We start from the raw sequence: 24,721 nt of genomic DNA, 5'->3' as shown, positions 1-24,721 counted from the left end.
CTGTGGGAGTTTGACCTGAGCCAGATGGTCACCGCTCTCTCTTTTTATGACTCTCTTTTTTCTGCCATGTCCACACTAAGCCAGTGTTTTTCACACCTAAAAAAAACTGAGCTTTTCAAATACGCTCGCCACAGTGGATATGTTTCAAAACACCAGTCTAGCATTGTAGCGTGAACGAGGCAAACAATGCCAAATCAATGATGAATCAATAACATGCCTTCACAGGGAGTTGTATACTAAGAGGACACATTTCTGTCCCCTCAAACTCTCTGTAATCACTCATTTTAAATGCCAATGGCGATCACAATGTAGGTTTGTGATTAACCTGTGGAATATATTCTATTTCACATAAATTAATCCAGATTGATCTTTATTTATTGGGATGATGCAGATCTCCCTCACCACTTTCCCTGTGCAGAAAAATAAATCAACTACTACTGCTAAATCAACTTTTATCGTCACACATTTACACAGCACATAGTGAAGTTTAGCCTCTGCAAAAACCGATATTAGGAGCATAAAAGTATTTCCAGTTAATGCAACATGGTGTATTTTCTGCATCCAAAAAGAATGAATAAATATCACCTCATTGAACTTTTTAAGAGCTATCTCCCCATGATGCCTGACCTAACAGATTTAGTTTTTTATGCATAATCACAGCATTGTACATACTGTATATCTGCAATTTTACATTTGTCAAAAATACGTTTTATATACGTCTATTGCATAGATTGTAGCCAGTGCAGTAGATACGATATGGTTCTATGCTCACAATGTATCTTTTTGGGGATTATGGGAGTATTTTTAAATGAACTAAACTAACTAACTATTTTAAATTGAAGTTCTTGAGTGTTTCTGGTCGAGGTATTTAATGCACGTAAATGTTGTTTCTCAGAACAATCCTCCATACAGGGGAGCATGTTTGTGTGTTTGTGTAACTGTAAAGATCAAGCCAAATTACCCGGTTCCTAAAATGTTTTTATCAGGCTCCAGACATGTGTTTCCAATGTTCTTTAAATACGCTGCCTACACACACACACACACACACACACAAATATACACACGCACAGTACTTCCAGTGCCAAATTGTTAAAATAAAACCCCTCCCTTGTTGAGACAGAGTTCATGTTTTTTCTTCTTTTGGTATCAGACTGCACGTGAATAAAAAACTGATAAAGAAAAAGATGCAAAGCTGACTGATGGTTTACCAAGAACTTTAAGCTGGATCTTTTACAAGCTAGATAAGTTAACTTTGGGAGATTCACCTGTTGAGAACACACCAGTGCACCAGGGATGTATGTTTAACCGAAAAAAAGAAAACGTCAAATTACACTTTTTTAATATTTACCAGTCTTTTTTTCAGAGTAAATCACAAGTTCAAATCTTTGATCTTTATCAATACAAGATGTTAAGTCATAGTTACCAGATATGGAAGTCATAATAAGGTGAAGAAAATCTCTCTCTCTCCTTTTTGATGAAAAAATATGCTTTTCAAGAAAATAACAGACCCAGGATGGCAGAAACAAACAAATAGAAATAGCAAGTGGAGTAAATGTAGATTACAAATATGGATGCATTATAAGCTTTGAGGCAAAGTGTGTGTGTGTGTGTGTGTGTGTGTGTGTGTGTGTGGGTGGGTGTGTGTGTGTGCGCGCATGTGTGTGTGTGTGTGCGTGTGTGTGTGTGTGTGTGAGTATGTGTTACCTACTCCTCTACTCCTCACGACATTGTGGTCAATCAAACCACTCTCTCAGACTTGCTGTGTCTTTGTGGCCTGGCTGTAACACTGTATGGTTTCACCCACACAGACACACACATACGCACACACACACACACACACACACACACACACAGCCTCTGCAGTCTTGTAAATCCAGATTGTGTTGTTTCCAGCAGCAGAAGTTTATGAGGGATTGGACAGGGGAATACGCCTGCTCGGGTCACGACATGGCGTTACTGTGTGTGTGTGTGTGTGTGTGTGTGTGTGTGTGTGTGTGTGTGTGTGTGTGTGTGTGTGTGTGTGTGTGTGTGTGTGTGTGTGTGTGTGAGTGTGTGTGTGTGTGTGTTTCTATGATGGGGGGTAAAATGGGGTAAAGAAAGATTTGGGAGCAGTGTTTTGTTGTTTTGAAAAAGCGAAGATAAAAATGTTCTGAAATAGCAGGGTAAGTCTGATCTTGCAAGTATAAACTGCAACAAACATGACTGTTGCAAGTACGACTTGTATTCAATAGCTTGTTGCATGATCAAGCAGCAAACATCTTTATTTACGGTAAAAGACTACACCAGTGCTTTTTCAATTTACAACTTCTATATAACCATATGTCCAACCCTTTTTCAAGGCATGCCCTGTGTTTTCCTTGTCTCCTTGTCAGCTGTAGCTTCCTCTCTTTTTTGTATAGTTTGAAAATGATTGAAACGTTTTTGAGAAAAACGCAGTTACGTTATTGTTGCATATAAATACAAATGAACACAAGAGTTAATTTCAAAAGTCGGCTGATGTGGTCGGGTGAGATCTTTTAACAGGGACTGGCCAATTTACAGTAATCCAATATGATGCTGATGGTTTTAAAATAGAACATGAACAACAATGACATCAACAGTGTGTCTCTTAAGAAGATTGAGCTGAATTTCACCACATTGAGATGTTTGTATGGTGAACTGAATATTAGATTAGGAAGAAAAAGGAGCACATGCTGCATTTAAGACCCTAAAAGCTACTGCCAGCAGCTGTGATCCTTTAATGTCCTATGTTCAGCTCCAAAAAGGCAAAAAATATTAGGCCCTGTTTCTCTGGATTCGCTGCCCTTGATGCTTTTTTTTTTTCATTCCCCCCCTTGTTTTACTGCAGGCAGTAAAACAAGAAGCCAAAACCTGTTGGACACTTTTATATAGAAACAATAAAACGGCAAACAAGACCTGATCACGAACATGGGTGAAAGGAAGGGAAAGGGGAGGGAAAAAGGGAGCGGAAAGGATGTAGCACAGTATATATACTCCACACACACACACACACACACAAACTGCTTAAAACCGTTCAGCTTAGAGAGTCCAAAACTGGCTGAGAAGTTGTAGATGCCAAAGGAACAACAAAGAACAGCAGAAAGCATGTTTTAGTTTAAATACTTTTAGAATTGGTAATATTTCAAAGTCACTCTTAGACAAACACACCCGTGATGCTTTTTGGGCATCGGTGGTGTGTGAGTCAGAGTAGTAAAATAACACTAAAATGTTGCGGAGCAAATGAGCAGATGTTCCACTTACCTTTAGGTATTTCTCTAGAGACTGACTCATCAAATCTTCAGACTCCAGATCCATGGAAAAGTTGATGTAGTCGTTCTCTGTCAAGGACTTAACACCATCTCTAAACAAAAAGGGACAATTCAAATACAAAAAAACAGAGCTTATGACAAGGTATCCTGCTTGAAAGACTTTGTATAACAACTGGGCATTACAAAAATCATGCTTGGCATATTATGTCAAATGTCCTGTGTTGTCTTATGCTGTTTTGATCTCACCCCCTGATGCGTGGTCGACAGGGTTACTTTGTACAGCCTAAATTTCAAACCTTGGTTAGTGTAAATGTGTCTGTCCCTGGTGTGATAGTACCTCTTGTGGTCCTGGTGCTCAACATCTGGGGGGCAGTCTGAGCTCCTAAAAAAAGCAGGTGTAGCCAAGGCTGCTTTTGCATCTCAGAGGAGGGAGACCTCTGCTGTTCCAACACACAACTGTATCCTGCGCTCATGAACATTCACACACATATAGTATACATTGTTATTTTATAATAACAGCCATCATGGCATAAGGCTAATAAGTAATTATGACTTTTTATAATCCTAACTTAAATTTTGGTTAATTACTTAATATATAATATATGTTTTTGTGTTACATTTTTTTTCTAACGTGAAAGTCATTTTGGCTTTTGGATAATAATAAAATTCAGAACTTACCTTGAAACTGTATAAGCATTACTACAAGTTAACAGATTAACGTCACAACACTGAATGATGACAGCTATGTATCCAATACATATTCTACGACTCCAAGTACAAGCAGATGTTGGCAGATGCCGTTCAAAGAAGAGACGGATATCTGAAAAAGACATGTTGGAAGCCAGACTTCAGCACTGGAAACAGAGGTAGAGTGGAACCTCTAATATCGCCTCTTTGACATACCACAGCACCAACAGGTGTGGCACCGCCGTACTGTTTGTCCCTGCACGGCTGCCGTCGGAGAGGTGGCTCCCATCAACAACACAAAACTGTCAGAGACAACTTCTGCTTTCACTGCGGTGCACTGATTTGATTATGTACAACTTATTTTATCCATAGCTCAGTGTTTCAGTGCTACACACAGTTATTCGGAATTATTCAGAGGTGCCGCGTCACAAATCTCCTGGCAGTTGGTAAGTTTAGCTCGCTTCTTTTGGCAGCGGTAGCATTAAGCTAACCAACTTCAGTTGTTTAGCTTTACCCTCGCTGGTATATTGACAATATACAACATTATTTAAGGGGAAAGTATTCCGCTTTATGTTACAAAATGTTATACCTGGCAAGATCGTTACAATCGTCTCTATTTACACGCGCCTACTGAACATGTATGTAGTTTATTAGCTAGCTAATCGCGGTGTTAAATGGCTTTAAGTTAACGTTAAAGTGATTACTGGTTCCGTGTTGTTGAAATGTGTGTGTACTGTACACAGACACCGAGACAGGTGAGTAATATATGGCTCCGCTTTTTACATCGTTTAATGTGAAGCACAGACGGAGGAGCGTGGTGCAGCAATGACACACAACTCTCAAATAGTTTCACTGGGTTGTTGTGACTTGTCAGCAGAATCCAGCAACGCCTGAAGATCAGAAGAAACCACTATTGCTCCCAGAGGAACCATCACAAACGAGCTGCCTCACGACTCAAATTAAAACCACAAAATTCACTTGTTGAAGCTGAGATTAGTAGTTTGATAAAATAAGATTAACTCAAGGTTTCTGATCTAACTGATTAAAGACTGTAAGGTGCAGTCAAAAAGCTAGGAAGTCTAGGAAGTCTTTTTATTTTTTCAAACAAAATATGTCATATTAACAAGCATACGTTTATCATATACATGTATTAATGTACTGATAAGATAACTAAATATTAAATGTGATGGATAACTAGTTGTAGAAGTTGAAAATCAGTAAGAAAGTATTATTATAAAGTTTGAAAACAGTCAGTGCTGTCGTCCTTGAAATTGACATTATAATTGCTAACATGATGAAGAATATTATTTGAGATCTTTTTTGCAGCCAAACTTTAAAAACTGTTGTTGTTTTTGGTTTGTTTTTTTGACAAACAGGTGTTATACAAAGCACTTGGAGCCAGATGAACCAACGAGGTGTTAAAACAGGAAAGAGGATTCCTTTTGTTCCTGCAAACTGATTTATTGTTGGGAGTGAACAGAAGACAAGAGCGTTGTAAAAATGTTGATAAAGATGCCATCACTATCCTGTGGAAGGGAGAGTCTGAAGTGATGGAGAACAGAGAGGAAAGGTACACACACACACAAACACAAAGCAAGATGCCAAATCTTGTTTCCTTGAAGTGTGACAAGATGTGAGATTTAGTCCACTGATCTCTCAGTCGAACAGTTAAAGTTAAATTACTATATAGAGCAACTTTCATATCATTTGTTCAGTTCAAATTGCTTTAAAAGTGAGTGAAAGTAGTTAAAGGTTTATATGTTATGTTACAAGAAATGGCTGACTAAGTAGCTTCACAATAGTTAGGCTAAGCTATGAAATGTAATATTGCATGATGTTGAAAAAAGTGCTATTGCACATAATGTGGTTATTATTGTGGTAAGTGTCCTTCCTGCAGAAAGGGGAGGAGTTATATAGTCCGATGGCCGCAGGTAGAAAAGACTTCCTGTGGCGTTCTGTGGTGCACCTCGGTGGTCTCAGTCTTTCTCTCTGACACCTCCAGCACAGACTTTTGTCTTAGCTCAGGTTATGTCTGAATTGAAGGCCCATTTCAGGCTAAAGTTAGTGATTCATTTTGCATGCATCATTGCAGCCCTGCAGATGAGCGGGCCCCCACACCTCCAGAGCGAGGACTGCTCTACATCTGGCAGTCAGCGGGCCCCAGTGCGCAGCTCTGTCCAGAGAGAGTGCTGCTGTCCAGGCCTGTCCTTCAGGCCAGCCTGGGAGAACACCATGGGCTCCTGCTGATACAGGGTCAGTGTGTGTTTGGGACAATAGGGTTGTCCGATGGTTCAATGCACACTAACACACATAATAACCCTCATAATCCTAAAAAAGATTACCAAGTTATACTGAGGTGTTGCTGTTGTCCAGGTGGACAGGTCTATTCCTTCGGAGAGCTGTCATGGAGGGATTTGAGCATCCCGGTGTCTGCGCCGTTGCTGGAGGTCTCTCTGCTGGGGAGGACGGTGGTCCGTGTGGCCGCTGGTGGTTTCCACTGCGGAGCGCTAAGCGAGCAGGGCAACGTCTACATGTGGGGGGAGAACACTGCAGGACAGTGTGGGCTGACTGAGAGGGGCACAGACACAAGCATCACAGGTTAGTAAACACCTTACCTCCTTACCTCCTTCCTCCCTGTCTTCTTTTCTACCCACATTCCACTGGTTGTTTGGCCATCCTACCCACTGCTTGCCATCCTTACTTTTTTCTTCTTCTATCAGAACCCCTTCCATATGCCTTTCTTTATATTATATTTTATAAGCTATATGAATCCTCCAGTTCCAGAGCCTTGCCCGGTCAGTGTGGTGGACAGTGACGTCGTTCCTCCAGCAGTGGTTCGGGTCGTGGCTCTGGCTCTTGGACGGGAGCACAGCCTGGCTCTGTCGGCCCAGAACGAGCTGTGGGCGTGGGGGAGCGGCTGCCAACTCGGCCTGGTCACCAACACCTTTCCTGTGTGGAGACCACAGAAGGTAATGTGTATAAATCTCAATTAATTTCATATGTCAACAAGCCAAAATGAAAACCTCTGACTCAACCCGGTTGTGGATATTGATGCTTTTGTTGAATATGGAATCTTTTAGCTGGTGAGAGAAATGATGAACATTTGTATTATTTCCATCTCTGGCACAGGTGGAGCACTTGGCAGGCAGACATGTCATTCAGGTAGTTTCTCTTCCTTATATCTTCTTTGCCACATTTAAATTACAAAAAGATACTACGTTCTGTGTCCAGAAACACAATCTCTATTTTTTTTTTTTTTATCCACAGGTGGCTTGTGGTGCCTACCACAGCCTGGCCCTGGTTCGCAGTTTACCTCAACAGACTACCCAGAATCCTTCTGAGAAGAGGCAGAGGGGTCAGTCACCTCACCATTCAGTCACAGAAAGGGAGGAGCCGTTTGCAGCTGATACCGGTCACTACTGTCCGCTGGGGGTGGAGCTGGAGGTAACTTCAAGAAGGAGACATTACAGAAAAATATATGTATTCTGGCAAGCCCTAATATCCTGTTCTAAGCAGAAAGATACAATTTACAGACTCTAGATGCTGTTAAAATGTTTTAGGTTAAGTATCTATAAGCATAGATGCTTATTTAAGAGGTTCAGCTTTTTCGGTATTGGTTGATGCTCGTCTTTGGTTTTTGTTCCCAGACCTCTCCAAGAAGAAGAGACCCCAGTCGAAGGTTCCAACCCGGGGAAAGATCAGCTGGTAGCAGCACTGGCTCTGCAGCCGGTTTATGTTCATTTTCTGAAGATGTCAATTCTAACACTAAACAGTACGGTTTTACATAATTCATTGATTTCTCTTTTATCTCCATTTGTTGCATTTAACCTTCATCTATTTCAGTTTTTTTGTTCTGCTTTCTCTCTTTTTCCCTTCCCTCCATTGCAAAACTTAAGGACGAATCTTCCAGTTGGGCACATTCCCCCCCTCAATGAAGGAGACGGCGGCCCCAAGTCTCACCCACTGCCAGGCTGGAGAGCCAATAAGAACCCTGCTTTTCCTGAAGAAGCAGAGCTTCAGAACCTCCTCCGGAAACTCTCTAGTCACTCACTGGAGATGCGCCACACCACCGGGCCGGGAGATACCGACTCACTGAGCAGTTTCACTTCAGGTTGGTAATTCGGTTCCTTCTTTCTTTGTTTTGAAGTTTGTGCATTTGTTCTTTTGTGTATTAACTCATTCAGGTCTTTATCCCTGTGTTCTTTTGCTTCTTTGTTCCTAAACTTGTTCATTCTTTTTCCACTAGTTTCTTTATTTATTCATAGCTGTTTGCACCTTGTTAATTTAGTTGTTCATTGCTTTGCTTGTTCCATTTGTTACTTTGTTCTATTTTCTTTCTGCTAAAATGTTTTTATTCCTTCTCTCCAGATGACAGCTGTGTTTCCTCAACTCCTTCCACCGATCTGTTGACTTCCAGTTACAAAGAAGATTCACCAATTAAGAGTCAAACCAACAAGTAAGACCAAGTTCACTGGTACATTAAAGGAGATTTTCTCACATACAATGTATCTGCTGCCTGATCTTTGACCTTCTTTCCTCCTGTAACAGTGGAGTGGCTGTGCCGTACTCCTCCTCTCCTGTGTGTTTGGAAGAAGTTCGGCTTTGTCTGGAGGCGGAGAAGAAGGTGCTGCAGGGAGCAAAGAGCACCAGTCTCACAAATATCAATCAGAAGGGCAAAGCAGCAGCAAATAGGAGACGCTCTCTGCCAGGAACACCCACCCGTGGTACGAATAGTAGGGTTTGAACCACTTGGCCACACGTTCGGGCAATATTTACTTTCTTGTTAACAGTTAGATAAGATTGGTACCCTGAGCGTAAGTATAGAACCAAGAGGCTATTAGCTTAGCTTAGCATAAAGACTGGCAGAAAAATATAAACGGTATCTCCAACAGAAACACACAATACTTCTGCCTGTGTTTGCCTTTCCCTTTGACACACTGAACAATAATAGGTTCTCCTGGATCTGACGTTATTACGTCAGATCAACTGATGTATAAGTCAAGATCAGCATACACATGCTCATGTGATAAAACTATCTTTGTTATCTTGAGATAACATGAACATTAACTTATCAGGAGAAAATGAAAATTACTTCACATTGAAAATCAGGAAGTCCTTTATTCACAATATAACCTGTATTGACTAAGCCAAATGAGAAGAATGTTGTGGTGTATGGCCCTTCCCATTGCTCAATCTTTACACTTCATATATCCACAGCATAATGTATGACGGTCATGGATAATGCCACAGAAGACAGGCCGACACATTGTTGGACCTTTTTAGGGGAATTGTGATTAGCAGACGAACTTCTTGTTTTCTGGTTTGGAGTGTCGGAATGAAAGTCTGTTATTGGCCTGTGGCAGACCAAAGAAATTCTTTATCAACTGACACTCATACAATTGAATGAATTAGTTGATTTAATCTGTAAAACTGTTTCTCCACAAAGAATAACACAAAAGCACCACTTTAAATATTGTCTTTACCAGAGATGTGTTCATACATTTCCTGGAAATGAGTAATTCTACATGATAAAAAGCATTAAAAAATACTAATATACTGAAGAAATCTTAGTTGACAAAGACCAATAGAGCCGCTTAGTCATCTAACCGGCTAAGAGGAGGCAGCCCTTAGCTGTAAATAGTTGACCTTTGTTAACCTGTGTGGCAGAACAGAAAAACCTCAGGATCTTCCCCACACCGTGATTTCCTGCTCTGTGCCTGTTTACCCAATCGTGGCAGATTCCCACAGCTCACTGCTGGCTATTTTCAGGATTCAAGATTCTACGAGTTTGTTCCAGAGGAGCTCACGAAGTCATTCGGGCTAGTTCTTACCAAACCTTTTCGTTGCGGTTTGTATGTGTTTGCCCATGTAGTTTATTTAGGCTGGTGAGAACATTGTATGTGAACTCTGGTGCAGTTTTCTTGTGGACAAAAGGCAATGCAGACCAGCTATGGACTTGTGTTATACTTCTTATATGGGACACTTTGTGTATAGATTTGTCTCTAATCATGTCTTGTATTTCCCTCATTATGTTGCAGTATGAGACGCATCATCTACTTCCTCTGTTTGTACTTGCTGTTTTTCATTTTCAGTCTTGAGAGACGTCTAAAACCAGGGCTTTACCGTTGGATCGTGTGTTTTTCTTTCAGGGTCTCCACGGCGGCGGCGTCCATGTGCCTGCAGGTCGTCCTCCTCGTGTCGGACCCGGGCTGCAGCACCGGAGGAGGCTGGAGAAGGGCTGCCGTCTCTAGAGACAGAAGTGTGGAGCTGGGGCCGCGGGTCTGAGGGACAACTGGGACATGGAGATCAGCTCGCCAGGTGTGGACACACAAACACAGACATACACACACAAGTCGGGGGATGGACGACTTAAAAACATGACTGAAACTCCTCCAATGTAGACAAGATGTGTCAATGTGTCTGTGTGTGTGTGTTCAGACTCCAGCCTCTGTGCATCAAGTGTTTGACAGGCGAGGAAGTGATCAAAGTCGCCGCAGGGTCACACCATTCACTGGCTCTCACAGCTCACTGCCAGGTAACAGACACACAGACACACATTAAGCTGTAAATAAAGTTTCACGACGACTGAAGAAAATGTCATAATTTCGAAGGTAAAAGTCAAGTTGGTTTCTCACAAACATAGAAGTACAAATGCACACACACACATATTTACACCAGTTAACTTATCTCGTGTTTTTCAGGTGTACACATGGGGCAGCAACATGTGTGGACAGCTCGGCCATGTCAACAGTCCTGTCACCGTACCTCAACAGACAAAGGTACAGCGATCTGTCATGTCTGCTCTTTCACGTTTAGTCAAATATTTTTAATATTTTGAAATGCTTATTTCTTTTCTTATGCACTTACATAAAGCCAGTCATTCACACAATCAATTAGTTAGTCAATTAATCAATCATCTTGTGCCATGTCATGGCATCATGCGCAGAAATATATGACTGAAAATGAGAAGGTAACGTCTCATTAGGTGGGTGAAGATCACCCTGTAAAACATACACAAGGACATACGAATATGAATGTGCTGAAATAACAGCGAGAGAAGACAAGAGCTTCCAGTATACTGTTTGCCAGGTAACATGTTAGAATATACAGTGAAGTAATCATGTTGCGGTCACACTAACAGATCTACAACAAACCAGTACATAGCCTTCTATATTCTGTCCCTTGCTGGCCACTGTAGCTGTCTGATGGTCTTCGGGTTTGGGACGTGTCAGCCGGTCAGAGCCACTCCCTCCTCCTGGCTGATGGAGACTGTGTCCAGCCGGTCCTGTTGTACTGCGGCCAGCAGCAAGAGCCCAAGTCAGCGCAGAGGAAGAGGTCACACAGGACTCAACGGTCCCCCAACAGAGCAGAGAGCTATACAGTCAGACCCAACCTGCTGCCCTTCTGCATGGAGGTTTGTGTGTCCAAAGAGGAAGATGATGGGTGGAGAAATGTTCCAAGTGTTTTACTTCAAAAATATATGAAAACGTCATCACGCTGCTAATGCATGGTTAACATTTATTCCTTCGTTGTGTGTAGATGGATTACATTAGCCGTGTTTGCAGCGGTGGTCAGAGCTGTGCGGCGTTGGCGGACCAGAACGTCATGGGTTTTATCTCCGCTATCCATGAGCTGGCCTCCAGAGAGAGACAGTTTTACTGCTGGTTGAGCAGCGTCAGGAAGCTCCTCCTCACACCGCTACGGAACAGGGGTGAGGAGGACTCTCTACCGACTCATTCTCTGTTGATCAGCACCAGTTGTTGTGCAGTATCCACTCTGCATTTTCACCTAATATGTGTGTTTCTGTGTGCACAGAGAGCGTGTGTCCGTCGTTGGGAGAGCCGTGCACTCATCTCTTCTTCTCTCTCTGTGAGAGTTTTGTTCGTCTGAGCTTCCTGATCGGTCGACACTCCACGTCACTCAGCTACTTCCTGCATGATGTGCAGGGTTGTGATGTCACTTCCCTTCCCCTGCTGACGCACACTGAGCTCTTTCTGGACATTTATAAAGAGTAAGGTTCATCTTCTTATTTCATTTGTCTTGGATTATTTTAGTGTGTACTTTATCTGTACTGTAATTTACTTTATACGTCTGTTTGAATACAAAGCTTTTTGAAATGATTACTCTTGTTGTCTTCTTCTTGAGTTTCAGTGTTCTGCTCTTTGGGCTCGTTATCAGTTACATGTGTTTAAGACATATACCAGGTTTCTGTAGACAGTAGAACGGCTGATATGAGACAGAGGGTACGAGGACTTTTACGTTGTATGTGAAGTCAAATGAAAACCCAGATCTCTCTCTGTGTCTGTCTCTCTCCAGGTATTGTTCTTCAGTCGGTAACTTCCAGGTGATGGGTGGATTCCGATCACTCCATAAACTCTCACTGTAAGCTCCTTTATTTGTTCTTGTCCTGAAGTAAATCGAGCTCCCATCAACTGAAGAGAGACACACATATTTAGATAAAAATGCTGGAGATGATTGAGTCCTGTTGGTGTCTCATTCCTCTTTGTGTCTGTCTGCCTGTCTCTGTGCAGTGAGTGTTTAGGCTCTCAGCAGACCGTGCTCGCTCAGCTGTGTGTATCAGACCAGTCCGTCAGTGGTAATGTTGACCTGGTTTCCTTGTTGTACTGGCCTCTGCAGCAGCTCCACCAGCACAGCCGAGTCCTGCTCAAACTGGCAGCCTGTTACGATGTGGTGAGAAGGAAACTCACTGCTCTCTCGTTCTTCTTCTTCTCTCTTTCACTTTCTCCGAATGTCTTTTTTTTCCCCCACGATTGAGTAACTTTAGATATATTGTAACCTGTTACTGTCATTGGCCTGAATATAACATGCTCCTGAATTTTGGAACACCTGTTCTTAGATAGTTCTTCTTGTAATGAAGTCAGTCCTCATTAAATTTACTCCAGTGGAGATATAATATTCCACTGCATCTTCCTCATTTTGTGGTCAGGCAGTCTGCTTGAATGTACCGTCTATTTTGGACTGTGATCCGTTAATTATATGTTTTACTGTCATAACAACGGCCAAGTGGAATCTTCTTTATGTTCTAAAATTAAAAAGAAAGAAAAAACAATTAAACCCTTCTCATTTTCTCCCCCAGTTAACGACAGAGTATCAGTCCCTCTATCAGGGCGGCAGTCAGTATGACTCCCTGTCTTTGTCCCTGTTGAGGAGGAAGAAGGAGGCTGAAACCACCTTCCTCTTCTGGAGCACCCACTCTGGGAAAACTACCGTGAGCACAACTCTGTGTTAAGTTATTTAAACCTGCTGTCATATCTCCTGTCTATATCGTCTATATCGGCTAGTTTTCTACAGTGGTACAGAAAGTCTCAAGCGGGTAATTCACAAACGCAGCATGCCGACCTACTCTTAAGTGTAATACACGGTTGTTTTCAGCAGTTTGTCAGATTTTAATCATCAAATATACGTTGTGTGTCTGTTCCTCAGGAGGTCCTGCGTCTCCCGCAGCGTCGTGTGGTGTGTGAAAGCAGCAACAGATCGCTGACTCTGCAGAACGCCGGGCGGTTCTCCAACCACTGGTTCATACTGTTCAATGACACACTGGTGCACACACAGGTACACACACACGCAAACAGAACATCTGGACAAAAATAGCCAAATGATGGTATTTTTCTTATACTTGTGGACACCAGTAATTCTCTGCAGACAGAACTTTTAACATCTAACTTCAGTGACGGTGAATAACAACAACACACTGTTCAAACAGTGTGGTACAGAGAGAAGTCAAGGATCTTTGTTAGTCTTGTTTAGATCACACGAAGCTTCCACTGGATGCGTCTTCCTGGTGTTTCTGGACGTCTAACATGTTCTGCAGATAAAGTTTATATCTGTACATTGTATCTTTCATTCACTCAGGGTGCCATTCCCTCTCAGAGCATCGTAAGTATATCTGACACCAGTTTACCCACCCTGAGCTTTGTGCTGCAGCAGCATGGGCGGGCTGGCCTCTGTTCGGTGCTTTCGATCTGACACGTGGGGTTAGTGAGCAAATAAAGAAATGTTAACAAAGGAATATGGGTAATGTTAAAGGGACTGTTCACACAAAACATATAATTCACCTCTTGCTCAAACTAATGTTCAGGCCATGAGCCCTGCAACAAATCCTCCTTTCATGGAGGATTATATTTTTCTTTTCAGCAATTTTGTGTTAAAAATCCCAGTATTGTGTTATCGTTAATATTTCTTCCACCCCAATGAGGGTAGACTAACTGAATAAATTTCGGGCTTTGTAATATTGCACACCTTAGCATTGCAGACGTCCTGTGTTAACATTTATTTTGCATGTTCTGATGGCTGATTCTGAGCTTTAGCTGCTACCAAACAGGCTGTGGGTGTGGGGTGTGTGTGTGTGTGGATTTGGGTTTAGACGTCTTTGCTACAGTAATGTTTATCAACTATTGGTGAAAATAGATGCGTTCATAGTTACAGTAACTCATGTAACTCTTGTCCTGCGTGTCTCTTCCTCGTGTTTCTTTCAGTATAAACACAGACTCATAGTTTTCCTTCCTATCCGTTTGGTGTGATGTGTTCTGAGGCAGAAGATAGTGGTGAAACCTGTCCTGTTTCTCTCTCTGTGGTTTTGGGTTCATGTCCTGTGTTGTGTAGTAGACCATCTACATATTGTTGATCCAGCATTGCCTACTGTTTATGCATCTTGCCTTTTAAATTTAGATTTTGCGTGTTTTTGTGAATTATTAATAAACCACATAATGTATTTAACGTCATTGTTAGTCATTCTTCTAAGGGAGATTTTTAAATTCCGTACCTTCAAAGAATTCTTGTTTTTAGTTGCAGTATATAAAAGTCATGGACTTAAACCTTACTTAAGATAAATGAATCTATGCTTTGTGAAATGTTTCTTATTTAAGTTTGGTTTAGGTCTGTCCAGTGCGTTCTGGTTTAGTTTAGTTTATTTTCAATAATGAAACCGAGGTTATGTTGAAACGTTAATGAAAAAGCACGAAGGTCATACCTTCATAATAACGTAACAGAATCAAGAGGTGGCTTAGTCATCTGGATTTGAACATTGCTTTGGAAGACTGGACTGAATACTGTGAGAAGTATCTCACATCCGCAGAAAGATGGCGATAAATACCTGAACTGCTGCTGTTTCTCTCTGCAGTTCTCCACACATCACATCTACCCTCTGAGCTGTCTGTGGGTGAAACCAGTGACCGAAGACAGCAGCGGACTGTGAGTTTGTTGCATTTCAAAAAATCCAAACTATGAAGGCTAACATGACAAATACTAATAACAATGCTTGGATGCGACAGTAAAACCAGTGAGCCAAAAACCGTGTTTTATGATGATGAATAATAAAGACATCTCACTCACCCCCATGTGTACAGTACTGTCATGCGTTAGCCTGGTTTGCTAATACCACAAACATGTACACAGTGTGATGTCACCCAGGTCTGAAGGGATCCTGGACTTTGAGATTCTCACATATAACATCCATATTAGGTCATTGGTTTGGCCGTGGATGGAGTTGAAGCTAATCAAACAAGCAACAAACGTCATAGCTGTCAAACAAACATTAGTTCTGTTCATTCTCTTTTTATTGACTCAATTCTTTGGCCCCAGAATCTAGTGGCTAGAAGACGAACCACATGTTAGTGCTGATGAACATTCAGCCTCAGTGGTTAGCTGATATCTGGGTTTATCTCAGCTTGTAAAACATGTTGTAGTATTTTTGTGAAAACGTTTCACACAGATACATTATTGTCTTTGTCTCTTCAGCTATGCCATCAAAATAACATGTCCGGAGGAGAGTTTCACCCTGGTGGCCTCGACACCACAAGAGAAGGTACATCTATAGTTTACACACTCGTTACTTACTTATTGCAGCTTGGTTGTTATTCAAGAAGTTTTATGCAAATTGTTTTTTTGTAAATTATTCTGCAAATCTTAAAAGACATTGAGAAAAACTTGTTAAATGTAGAATGTTGTTGTTTCTATATTAATACGTATTAAGTACTAAGGCATTTTGTTTAGTAGTGAAGGGATTTGTGAATAAATAATGACGTTTTGGCATGATCAATGGTTTTTCACACCTAACAGCTTTCTGTTTTTTGTGTTGCTTATTCCCTGCAAGCATCAAATGCAACTAGCTAACTCTGAAAACAAAACGTTCCCAATATACTGATGAATACTTACAGTTTTCCGGCAGAGAGATGTTCTTGCTAAACAGGAATCCGATTCATTCATTACAATCCAGCTGATTTAAAAACATCAATAAACATGAACTGTTCTACAGCTCAGTTCTTCAGTCTTTACATGTTTCCTTCAGTGAAGAGAACATCAGTTGTCTTCACCTCAGCAAAAACTGGCACTATATGAAACGCAACTTTGGGGAGCAAATGTCAGCGGCTAATTTTCGGAGTTCAGTCTGAAATGTTTGTCTGTGTATAATTCAGAATTCTCTGCCTCTTTCTCCGGTGGCCATTCTTTCTTAAAAACTCACTTTTGTTTTCTGTCTCTCCAGAACAAGTGGCTACTGTCTCTTAACCAGGCGGTGGATCAGGTGCTGGGCGGTGCAGGTCAGGGGTCGTCGCCGGGGTTGGCGGCAATGTCTCGCACGGCCTCCTACTCGTTCACTGGAGAGGGCCGCTTTAAAGACGCCCAGTACACCGGGGGCTGGCTGGCAGGACGAGTTCACGGCAGGTTAGAGAGTTTGTTTCTCTCAAATATAACTCGTTGCTTATATTTGACATTCAACATGCGTCAGTAAATCCTATGCAGCAGTGAATGCTGTCACAGTGAGACAAAAATAGTTTGATAGTTAAATGTATTTGCCTTCACAGAGGCACCATGAAGTGGCCAGATGGACGGACCTACAGCGGGAACTTTAAGAATGGACAGGAGGATGGGTAAGTACATTAACCTGGTGTAGCACTAAAGAGCTAGTACATTAACCTGGTGTAGCACTAAAGAGCTAGTACATTAACCTGGTGTAGCACTAAAGAGCTAGTACATTAACCTGGTATAGTACTAAAGAGCTAGTACATTAACCTGGTATAGTACTAAAGAGCTAGTACATTAACCTGGTATAGTACTAAAGAGCTAGTACATTAACCTGGTGTAGCACTAAAGAGCTAGTACATTAACCTGGTGTAGCACTAAAGAGCTAGTACATTAACCTGGTGTAGCACTAAAGAGCTAGTACATTAACCTGGTGTAGCACTAAAGAGCTAGTACATTAACCTGGTGTAGCACTAAAGAGCTAGTACATTAACCTGGTGTAGCACTAAAGAGCTAGTACATTAACCTGGTGTAGTACTAAAGAGCTAGTACATTAACCTGGTGTAGCACTAAAGAGCTAGTACATTAACCTGGTGTAGCACTAAAGAGCTAGTACATTAACCTGGTGTAGACACATCTCTCTGCCTTTTAAGGTGACGTTAGAATATTTATATACTAAAATATCGGTGATTTTCAGTCTTATATTTTAAACATCCAGTATGCCTGAAACAGTGAAACCAGCTGGTGGTTATTCATATTTTAGCTGTGTGATTAACTAGCAAAGATTCAACATTTTTGGTCAATTGTTCCTTCTCTCTCCAGCTATGGAGAGAGTATAATGCCTGACAAAGTGCTGAATAAGCCAGACAGCTACCAAGGACACTGGAGAGATGGCAAGATCCATGGTTTCGGCAAGTACAAGTCAGTACACTGTTTCCTACTGACGTATTAGTAAAGTACGTAGCATTGGATAAATGACCTGCATTTAAATTGTACACAACAGAGTTGAATCACAGAGGTCTGGTGTTAAGTAGCAGTACTTGACCCCAAGTCACTAATGTAAAGGCTTTATTGAGTCATCATGTCTGACTCCTACAACCATGTCAGCCATAGTGCCCTTTAGCACATGAACATGGTATATGGTACAACAGGTATTCATGTCTCCGGTGGTTCTACCAAGGTATGCCAGTGGCGAGGTGTACGAGGGCTGCTTCTGTGACGGGCAGAGGCACGGGTATGGCATGCTGAGCTCCGGTAAGATGGCCAAAAATTCTTCCAGCGTCTTCATCGGCCAGTGGGTCCATGACAAGAAGACGGGATACGGAGTCTACGATGACATCACCAGGTCTGATCTGGGGGAAAAAAAGCTCCATTGACATTGTTGTATTTTACTCGATCTTGACAATATCAGCTCCTAAAGCACAAAAACATGACTATGATGATTTGATTTAGATGTTGTTCATGAAGACACACGTCTGTCTCTAGTCACTGCTCTCATGTGCTCTTCCCAGAGGTGAGAAGTACATGGGACTGTGGTCGGACGAGCAGCGGCATGGCAGCGCTGTGGTCGTCACCCAGTGCGGTTTGTACTACGAAGGGATCTTCAGAGACGACAAGATGTGTGTAAGTTCACCCTAGAGCTTGAATAGAGTCAGTGCCATTGTCATGCACACGTGTCGGGGCTCATTGGTGAGGCTGGACTGGTACTTGGTCTGAGGAGCTTTAAACTTACATTACCCAGTAGATTTTGGGCCAGTAACTAGGGCTTTTGATATAATATATTTATATATATATATTCATGTCATATCTGTTATCGTTCTGTCTATTTTAAGCTACAAGCGTTTGAATGTATTCAGAGATAAAAGTAGATGGATAACAGCAACTTGTATGGAGATGCTCTGATGTGTAGCGCCACTTAAAGACAGAAGGTGATGCCACTGAGCTTTGATTTTTCGTGCTAAATGACTTCAGGCAATGATGTGCTGAAAACGATAATAAAATAAAATATTTGTTTATCTGTTTATTGCTTCCATCAGGGCCCAGGTCTGTTGGTGTCAGATGATGACACAGCTTTACAAGGGGAGTTTTCTGAGGACTGGACTGTCAACGGGAAGGTAGAAAGCTCAGTCATGCTCTCCAGACATTTCTGCCCCCAACGGCATCTTGTGTCCACGTCTAATGCTCTTTACAACTTTCTACTGTAACTGGTTGTCCTTCTTTTTTGTTACTTGTCTTTTTGTACTTAATTCCAACTTAAAATCTCAGAGTTCTTAATGCAAAACGTCCGAGTCAGTCACCACCACAAAACCCGACCTCCACAACTACAAGACGTTTGACATCATTTCATTCATTACTCCCGTCCCTTCTTCTTCAGGGTGTTTTGTCCCTGGCTAACGGGGACTGCTTGGAGGGCCTGTTCAGTGGAGAGTGGACGACAGGGCTGAAAGTAGATGGAACGTACCTCAAACCATCTGCAGATGAACCGGAAAACAAAGAGAGAAACGGCCTGCTGTGAGTATTACTTTGTACTCTTTTAAATCCGCATTTTCTGTAAAAATACCACGTGTTGTTTATCAGTTTGTGTGTATTCTTTCTTTGCCTTCTGATATTCCATTGTGTGAATGTAATGTGTTGATTGGTGTCACTCAAAACGGGATATCCAAGTTTGTTTCATCTAGTGCTCGTGTCGTGTTTGGTATTTTTTTTTAATGTGTGCATGTGCAGCCGGATGGGTCGGTACGCGGTGCCTGCAGGCCAGAGGTGGCTCTGCGTGTTTGACGAGTGTTGGAGTCGACTGGGCTGTGACTCTCCTGGGAGAGGAGAGAGGACTACAGCCTGGGACAACATTGCTGTGACTATAACAACTGCAAGGCGACAAAGGTAGATACGGCAACACACACACACACACACACACAGAAGCACCCAGTACGCGATCAATTCGTATTTACTCACATCCGCCTGTAATACATCAAAGTGAATTTTGTTGCCAGCCTGATCACGTATAGTGGGGAAAACAGCTGTGTGTTAAAATAAGTGTGTGTGTTTGTGTGTGTGTTTGTAGCCCAGATCTCACTCGGTCTCAGAGTAAAGCTTTGGAGTGTTTGGAGTTTATTCCTCACCATGGAGAACCGGTGACCACGGCAAACTACGACAACATACGAAGATACCTCATCAAGGTACAAGTGTCTGTGTGTGAAACATGCACTAAACTAATACACTGGCAAGCAGAGGATGTATCAAGGAAAACCCCGTCTGTTCCTCTATCTGTGGTTTTGTTGGTGCGATACTTAAGCTTTCACTCTGTGACCGTGGTTGTGTGTCAGGCGTGTGAGACCCCTCACCACCCTCTGGGCTGGCTGGTGGAGACATTGGTGACGGTCTACAGGATGACTTACGTCGGTGTGGGATCCAACCGCCGGCTGCTCAGGCTGGCCGTCCGGGAGCTTCTGGCCTACCTCATTCATTTCTACAGCATCGTCAGGTAGACTCCAGCTCTGGGCTCTCTCTTTCGATTGCCTCTTCAACTGCTCAGCCCACAGCCTCCTGTACATCAGCATCCAGTGTTCTTCGCGATGTGATATTAATACATCTTTTGTAATTTGCTCGCAGGTTTCTCTTTCCAGGGCTACCAGATGATGGCGGCATCATCCCAGACCCGCCTGCCTCTTCATCTAACGGCAAACAGAACGCTAACATAGCAGAGCAAGGGTGAGTGTCACACACATGTATGAAAAGAGAAGCAGTGATTGGTGTCCGAGCGAACTATTGAAATAGATGAGGCTGTGTCGTACATTGAACCTTCATCTCCATCTCCTTTGTCCTCCAGCGGCGTTTTGGTGGTGAGCTGCTCCTCTCTGCTCCTCCCTCAGCTGCTCCCTCGACTCTACCCTCCTCTCTTCACCCTGTACTGCCTGCAGGAGGAGCAGGAGGAGGTCCAGTACTGGGAGCGCATCCTCCGACTCAACAAACAGCCCGACCGGTCGCTGCTCAGCTTCCTGGGAGTGCGGGAGTGAGTGTGCACATTCAACAAAACACACACAGACACACACACACACACACGTTTGACCCACAGACGCTGTCTCTCAATGGCATCAGGATCAACGATGTCATTCTGGTTTTGGTTTTTGAATGCCTTTAACATTCGGACCCCTTCTGATGCGGAGAGCTGTGTGCTTACTTTGTGTTTTTCTTGTAGGAAGTTCTGGCCGGTGTGGGTGTCAATACTGGGAGAGAAAACGCAGGTTAGATGATAAATGTACTATTTTCTCCTCATGTTACTCCATTTCCTCCACCGGCTTTGAATCCACCCATCCTTCACTCACACACATGAGGGGATCCCCCGTGATTCCAACATTAAAGTGTGCTCTTTTGATTTGCCCTCTATAACTGATTTTCTTTTGCAACTTTTTATCACAGATTGTGTCCAGCAGTACAGATGCCTGCTTTGTTTCTGCTGTAGAGACACTCCAACAAATCAGGTAGCTGCCGTGTGGACTGACTCGACATAATGAGCGAAGTCACTGAATGTGACATGACCACCTGATACAGTGTGATTTAGCAGATGAACGAGCAGGAAACCCAGAGACCGTGGAGCCTGAGTTCATGTCCAACACCTCAGTGAATACACAACGTAAAGGCACAATGATCCTTTAATCCTTGTGATCACAGAATTGCAAACTAATGGAGCTCAGCCACAAGTCACATTTTAAAAGTTTGACCACCAGCACTGGAAAAAACAAACAACCCCCATCGCCTCACCTGATGCGACAAGCTGTGACAGAAATAGTGCAATTCAGGACATGACTAAAATTGAAAGTGTATTTGTATGTGTATAAACAAAAAATACATGTCTCCCTACACACACACACACGCACACGCAGCACCACCTTCACTCCATCAGACAAACTCCTCGTCATCCAGAAGACGTTTGAGGAATTGACCCAGGAAGTAAAATCTATGATGGATGACAACTTCCTGTGGTGCATGGACGACCTGCTCCCTCTCTTCATCTATGTGGTGCTGAGAGCAAGGTGTGTTATTGTATACTGTCATGTGGTTATTGCTCTGTATACAGCTAATGTAGCTCATTTGTGGTCAGGCAATTGTTGTAACTTGCAACTAGACTGTTGATCAGTGTGAGTGTTGAGGACACAGAATCATGACGTTGTGTTGTGGTGGTGAGCAGACGCTGCGGGCTGAACATGTTGTGTTTCAGGATCAGGAACCTGGGAGCCGAGGTCAGTCTGATAGACGATTTAATGGATCCCAACATTCAGCACGGAGAGATGGGACTGATGTTCACCACACTGAAGGTGGAACCCCTCCCCCCCAACACACATTACTCCTTAATAACCAACTGACAAAAAAAAAAAATCGAATTGCTAAAATAATACAATTCTCTGCTGCAGGCCTGCTACATGCAGATCCTGCAGGAGTCCGCTATGTAGGAGCAGAGAGGACGACACCAGGCACTGCACAGTGCTTCACACAAAGGAGCTGCCAGATCAAAACCAGTCAAACCACCTGGATTCTACTGGAGGCCACTGGGAAGCTGCACAGACAGGTGGAGGGAGGGAGGTGGAGGGGGGGAAGCGTGACTCCTTCTGTCAAACAGGGAAATGATGTCTGACACCTCGTTCACTGTTGATCCTCTCAGTATGTTACACCGCACCAAATTTCTTTCTTTTGTATATTAAGTTTTCATAGGAAAGTAACGCATCGCCTTTTCAGTAATGTTCTTTTATTAATGCATCAGCTCAGTTTTCATTTCTAAACTCAACGATAGTCATCAAAAGTATTCAATGAAAATCACAGTGCTGACAACGTTCTAGTGAAGGTGTAACAGCATATAGAATTTATAATAATATATTAAACATATATTGATGTCCCTGTCAGTTGTTGCACTTTATAATACTCAAAGATAAGTGACCAGATCAGATTAAAGTGAACATAAGTTAATAAATATGAAATAACAATGTAGATATTGTTGTAATGGCCAGGAAACCCGCAAAGGGAACTTCAAGGTTTAAAAGTATTTTCTGTCTTTTTACATGCTTTAATGTAACAGTAGGTCTCAACCACACTAAATGCACTGTTGAAAATATACAAATGTAATGAAGCCTGCAGTATCAATACTGCATACAGTAGAAAATGAGTAGTCGCGACTGCTGGTTGTCAAAAGAATTGCAATTTTCTTGCACTTGAACGTGTTCTTAGCACTCGTAGTAGTGTGAACACTTCTCCCAGAGCAACATCAGGAGGCACAGATGGAGTTAACAGCAGGTCTTTACTGTCTGTGTGGAATCAAAACCATCAGTTTCAGGCACTGAATGCATCAACTGAGGTTTGATATTTCTTCCTCCGAAGCCAAACCAAAATCGCCAGTTCAGAAAGCTTAATTTCTCATTTAACAATATGTTCCTGCAAACGTAAATGAGTCTTTACTTTGCATATAAATCAAACAGGCTACATTTCAGTGACATCCCCTATATATATATATATCAAATCCAGGAGTTCTCCATCAAAGTCTTTGTTCTCGGTCCTGGCAGCTTGTGTGCAGGATTTGTCAAAAACCGGTCTGCAGATTTCAGTGAAATTTGGGGGAAGGTTGACCCCCCCCCCCAAAAAAAGAAAGTGACGACTACTTGAGAGAGGTTTTAAACATTCACTCTTTTGTTATGAACTACTGCACTTCCTTCAATGAAAGAATGTGGCATATGTATGCCCTGATTGTCTATCACTGCGTGTGTTTTAATGCAGCTAATTAACAAGACTACAAAAGAATATCACGGTACTTCTTTTCTTCTGGTTTTTTTTTTTATCCTTTGAACACATCTGTATGGGCTGTAAATTACTGTATTTTCAGATATTTTTGGCACGACACCCAGTTTCAGCCCCCAGAATTGTCCCGACCTCAGCAGTTGTCACATTTGTTTGAGTACAAAATTCTTTTCTTTTTTTTTTTTAAGAACCCGGGAGCCTCAAATCACTTTCACAGGGGTTTTCCTACATGTATTTATTATTAGAAGCAATCTAAATTATTTATTAGAGATATATTAAAAGTATAAATCCTGTATCAGAACCTACCACAGCCCTGTGTGGATATTCAGTATCTCTGTGGAGTCAAACATTTAGATGAAAAGAAAAAGCAGAAAATCCCCTGAGAACTGTTGATGTTTTAAATCATGTTACTGACTGTTGATGACCTGAGCATGTTTTTAAATTGTCAGGAATAAAACTGCAGAAAGTTTACATTAAGCTGCAGAATACAACAAAAACAACTTGCCTATATTACAGAAAAGCAGCTGTTGGATTCAAAATATTTTTTCCGGCGTTACTGAAATGTGTTTGTACTGTATTTATCGTCACTTACGTTTTTGCAGCATGTAGACATGTACAGTATGTGTTGGGACAGGTTTCTTTGTTTATTGTCTATTGAAACACCTTTTAATAGCAGATTAGTTTAATACAGAAGTAACAACTAAGGATGGATGAGACGAAAGCATTCAGCTGGCCTCCACTGACACCAGGTCAAAGGACAGTACAGATGTTTTAGCCCAGCATCAACAAATTACCTGCACTTTTAGTTCAGTTCATTTTTTTATTCTGATTTCTAAAATGGCCAGAGGTAATATAAAAGCGCACATAGTTTCTAGTTCTTTTGGGCTCAAACATGTAAAACATGTCATGGTCTTCTATAGAAATATGAGGCTATAACATGACTGAATTTATGACTTTGAGTTTATTATTTTTGTAACTAAGCGTATATTTTTGTAACTTGCATTTATAGAGAGATGATCGGGGGAACTGATTGCAGAATGTTGTGTTTAGTTTTGAGAGATGAATGCAGTGAGATAGCAAATGAAAAATGTGTTTTACTCATAAAGGGGCAATAAATTTGGTTTAAATCTGGAAATGTCTCCTGATTATTTGTATTCCTTCTTAGTTTGATCTATTTATTGATTCATTAGCTGACTGAATATACCCTAAATGTCTCTATAGATATA

General features: G+C 42.0%; 1 protein-coding gene across 1 annotated transcript; it reads left to right on the top strand.

Annotated features, from left to right (window-relative positions):
• Nucleotides 1-4,235: 4,235 nt before the first annotated feature.
• On the top strand, nt 4,236-24,630 carry LOC142969354 (alsin-like). The gene is made up of 41 exons (XM_076109217.1): nt 4,236-4,402; nt 5,333-5,526; nt 6,049-6,209; nt 6,330-6,554; nt 6,735-6,925; nt 7,086-7,118; nt 7,224-7,400; nt 7,604-7,728; nt 7,853-8,067; nt 8,325-8,412; nt 8,505-8,680; nt 10,106-10,274; nt 10,395-10,491; nt 10,658-10,735; nt 11,155-11,370; nt 11,496-11,667; nt 11,772-11,967; nt 12,273-12,338; nt 12,488-12,647; nt 13,054-13,185; nt 13,401-13,529; nt 13,830-13,853; nt 15,097-15,167; nt 15,714-15,780; nt 16,459-16,637; nt 16,778-16,843; nt 17,538-17,636; nt 17,896-18,060; nt 18,227-18,338; nt 18,752-18,829; nt 19,090-19,226; nt 19,440-19,595; nt 19,777-19,891; nt 20,039-20,196; nt 20,325-20,423; nt 20,542-20,724; nt 20,911-20,956; nt 21,132-21,193; nt 21,596-21,745; nt 21,931-22,027; nt 22,124-24,630. Exons 2-41 carry the CDS (start codon nt 5,507-5,509, stop codon nt 22,160-22,162), a joined length of 4,929 nt encoding a protein of 1,642 aa, XP_075965332.1. The 5' UTR covers nt 4,236-4,402; nt 5,333-5,506; the 3' UTR covers nt 22,163-24,630.
• The last annotated feature ends 91 nt before the right edge of the window (nt 24,631-24,721 follow it).

This window comes from Anarhichas minor, unplaced genomic scaffold (genome assembly GCF_050575085.1).
Source record: "Anarhichas minor isolate MPS153535 unplaced genomic scaffold, ASM5057508v1 ptg000004l, whole genome shotgun sequence".
NCBI classification, from domain to species: Eukaryota; Metazoa; Chordata; class Actinopteri; order Perciformes; family Anarhichadidae; genus Anarhichas; species Anarhichas minor.
The sequence above is the reverse complement of the archived record's forward strand: the minus strand, read 5'-3'. Positions and strand labels throughout refer to the sequence as shown.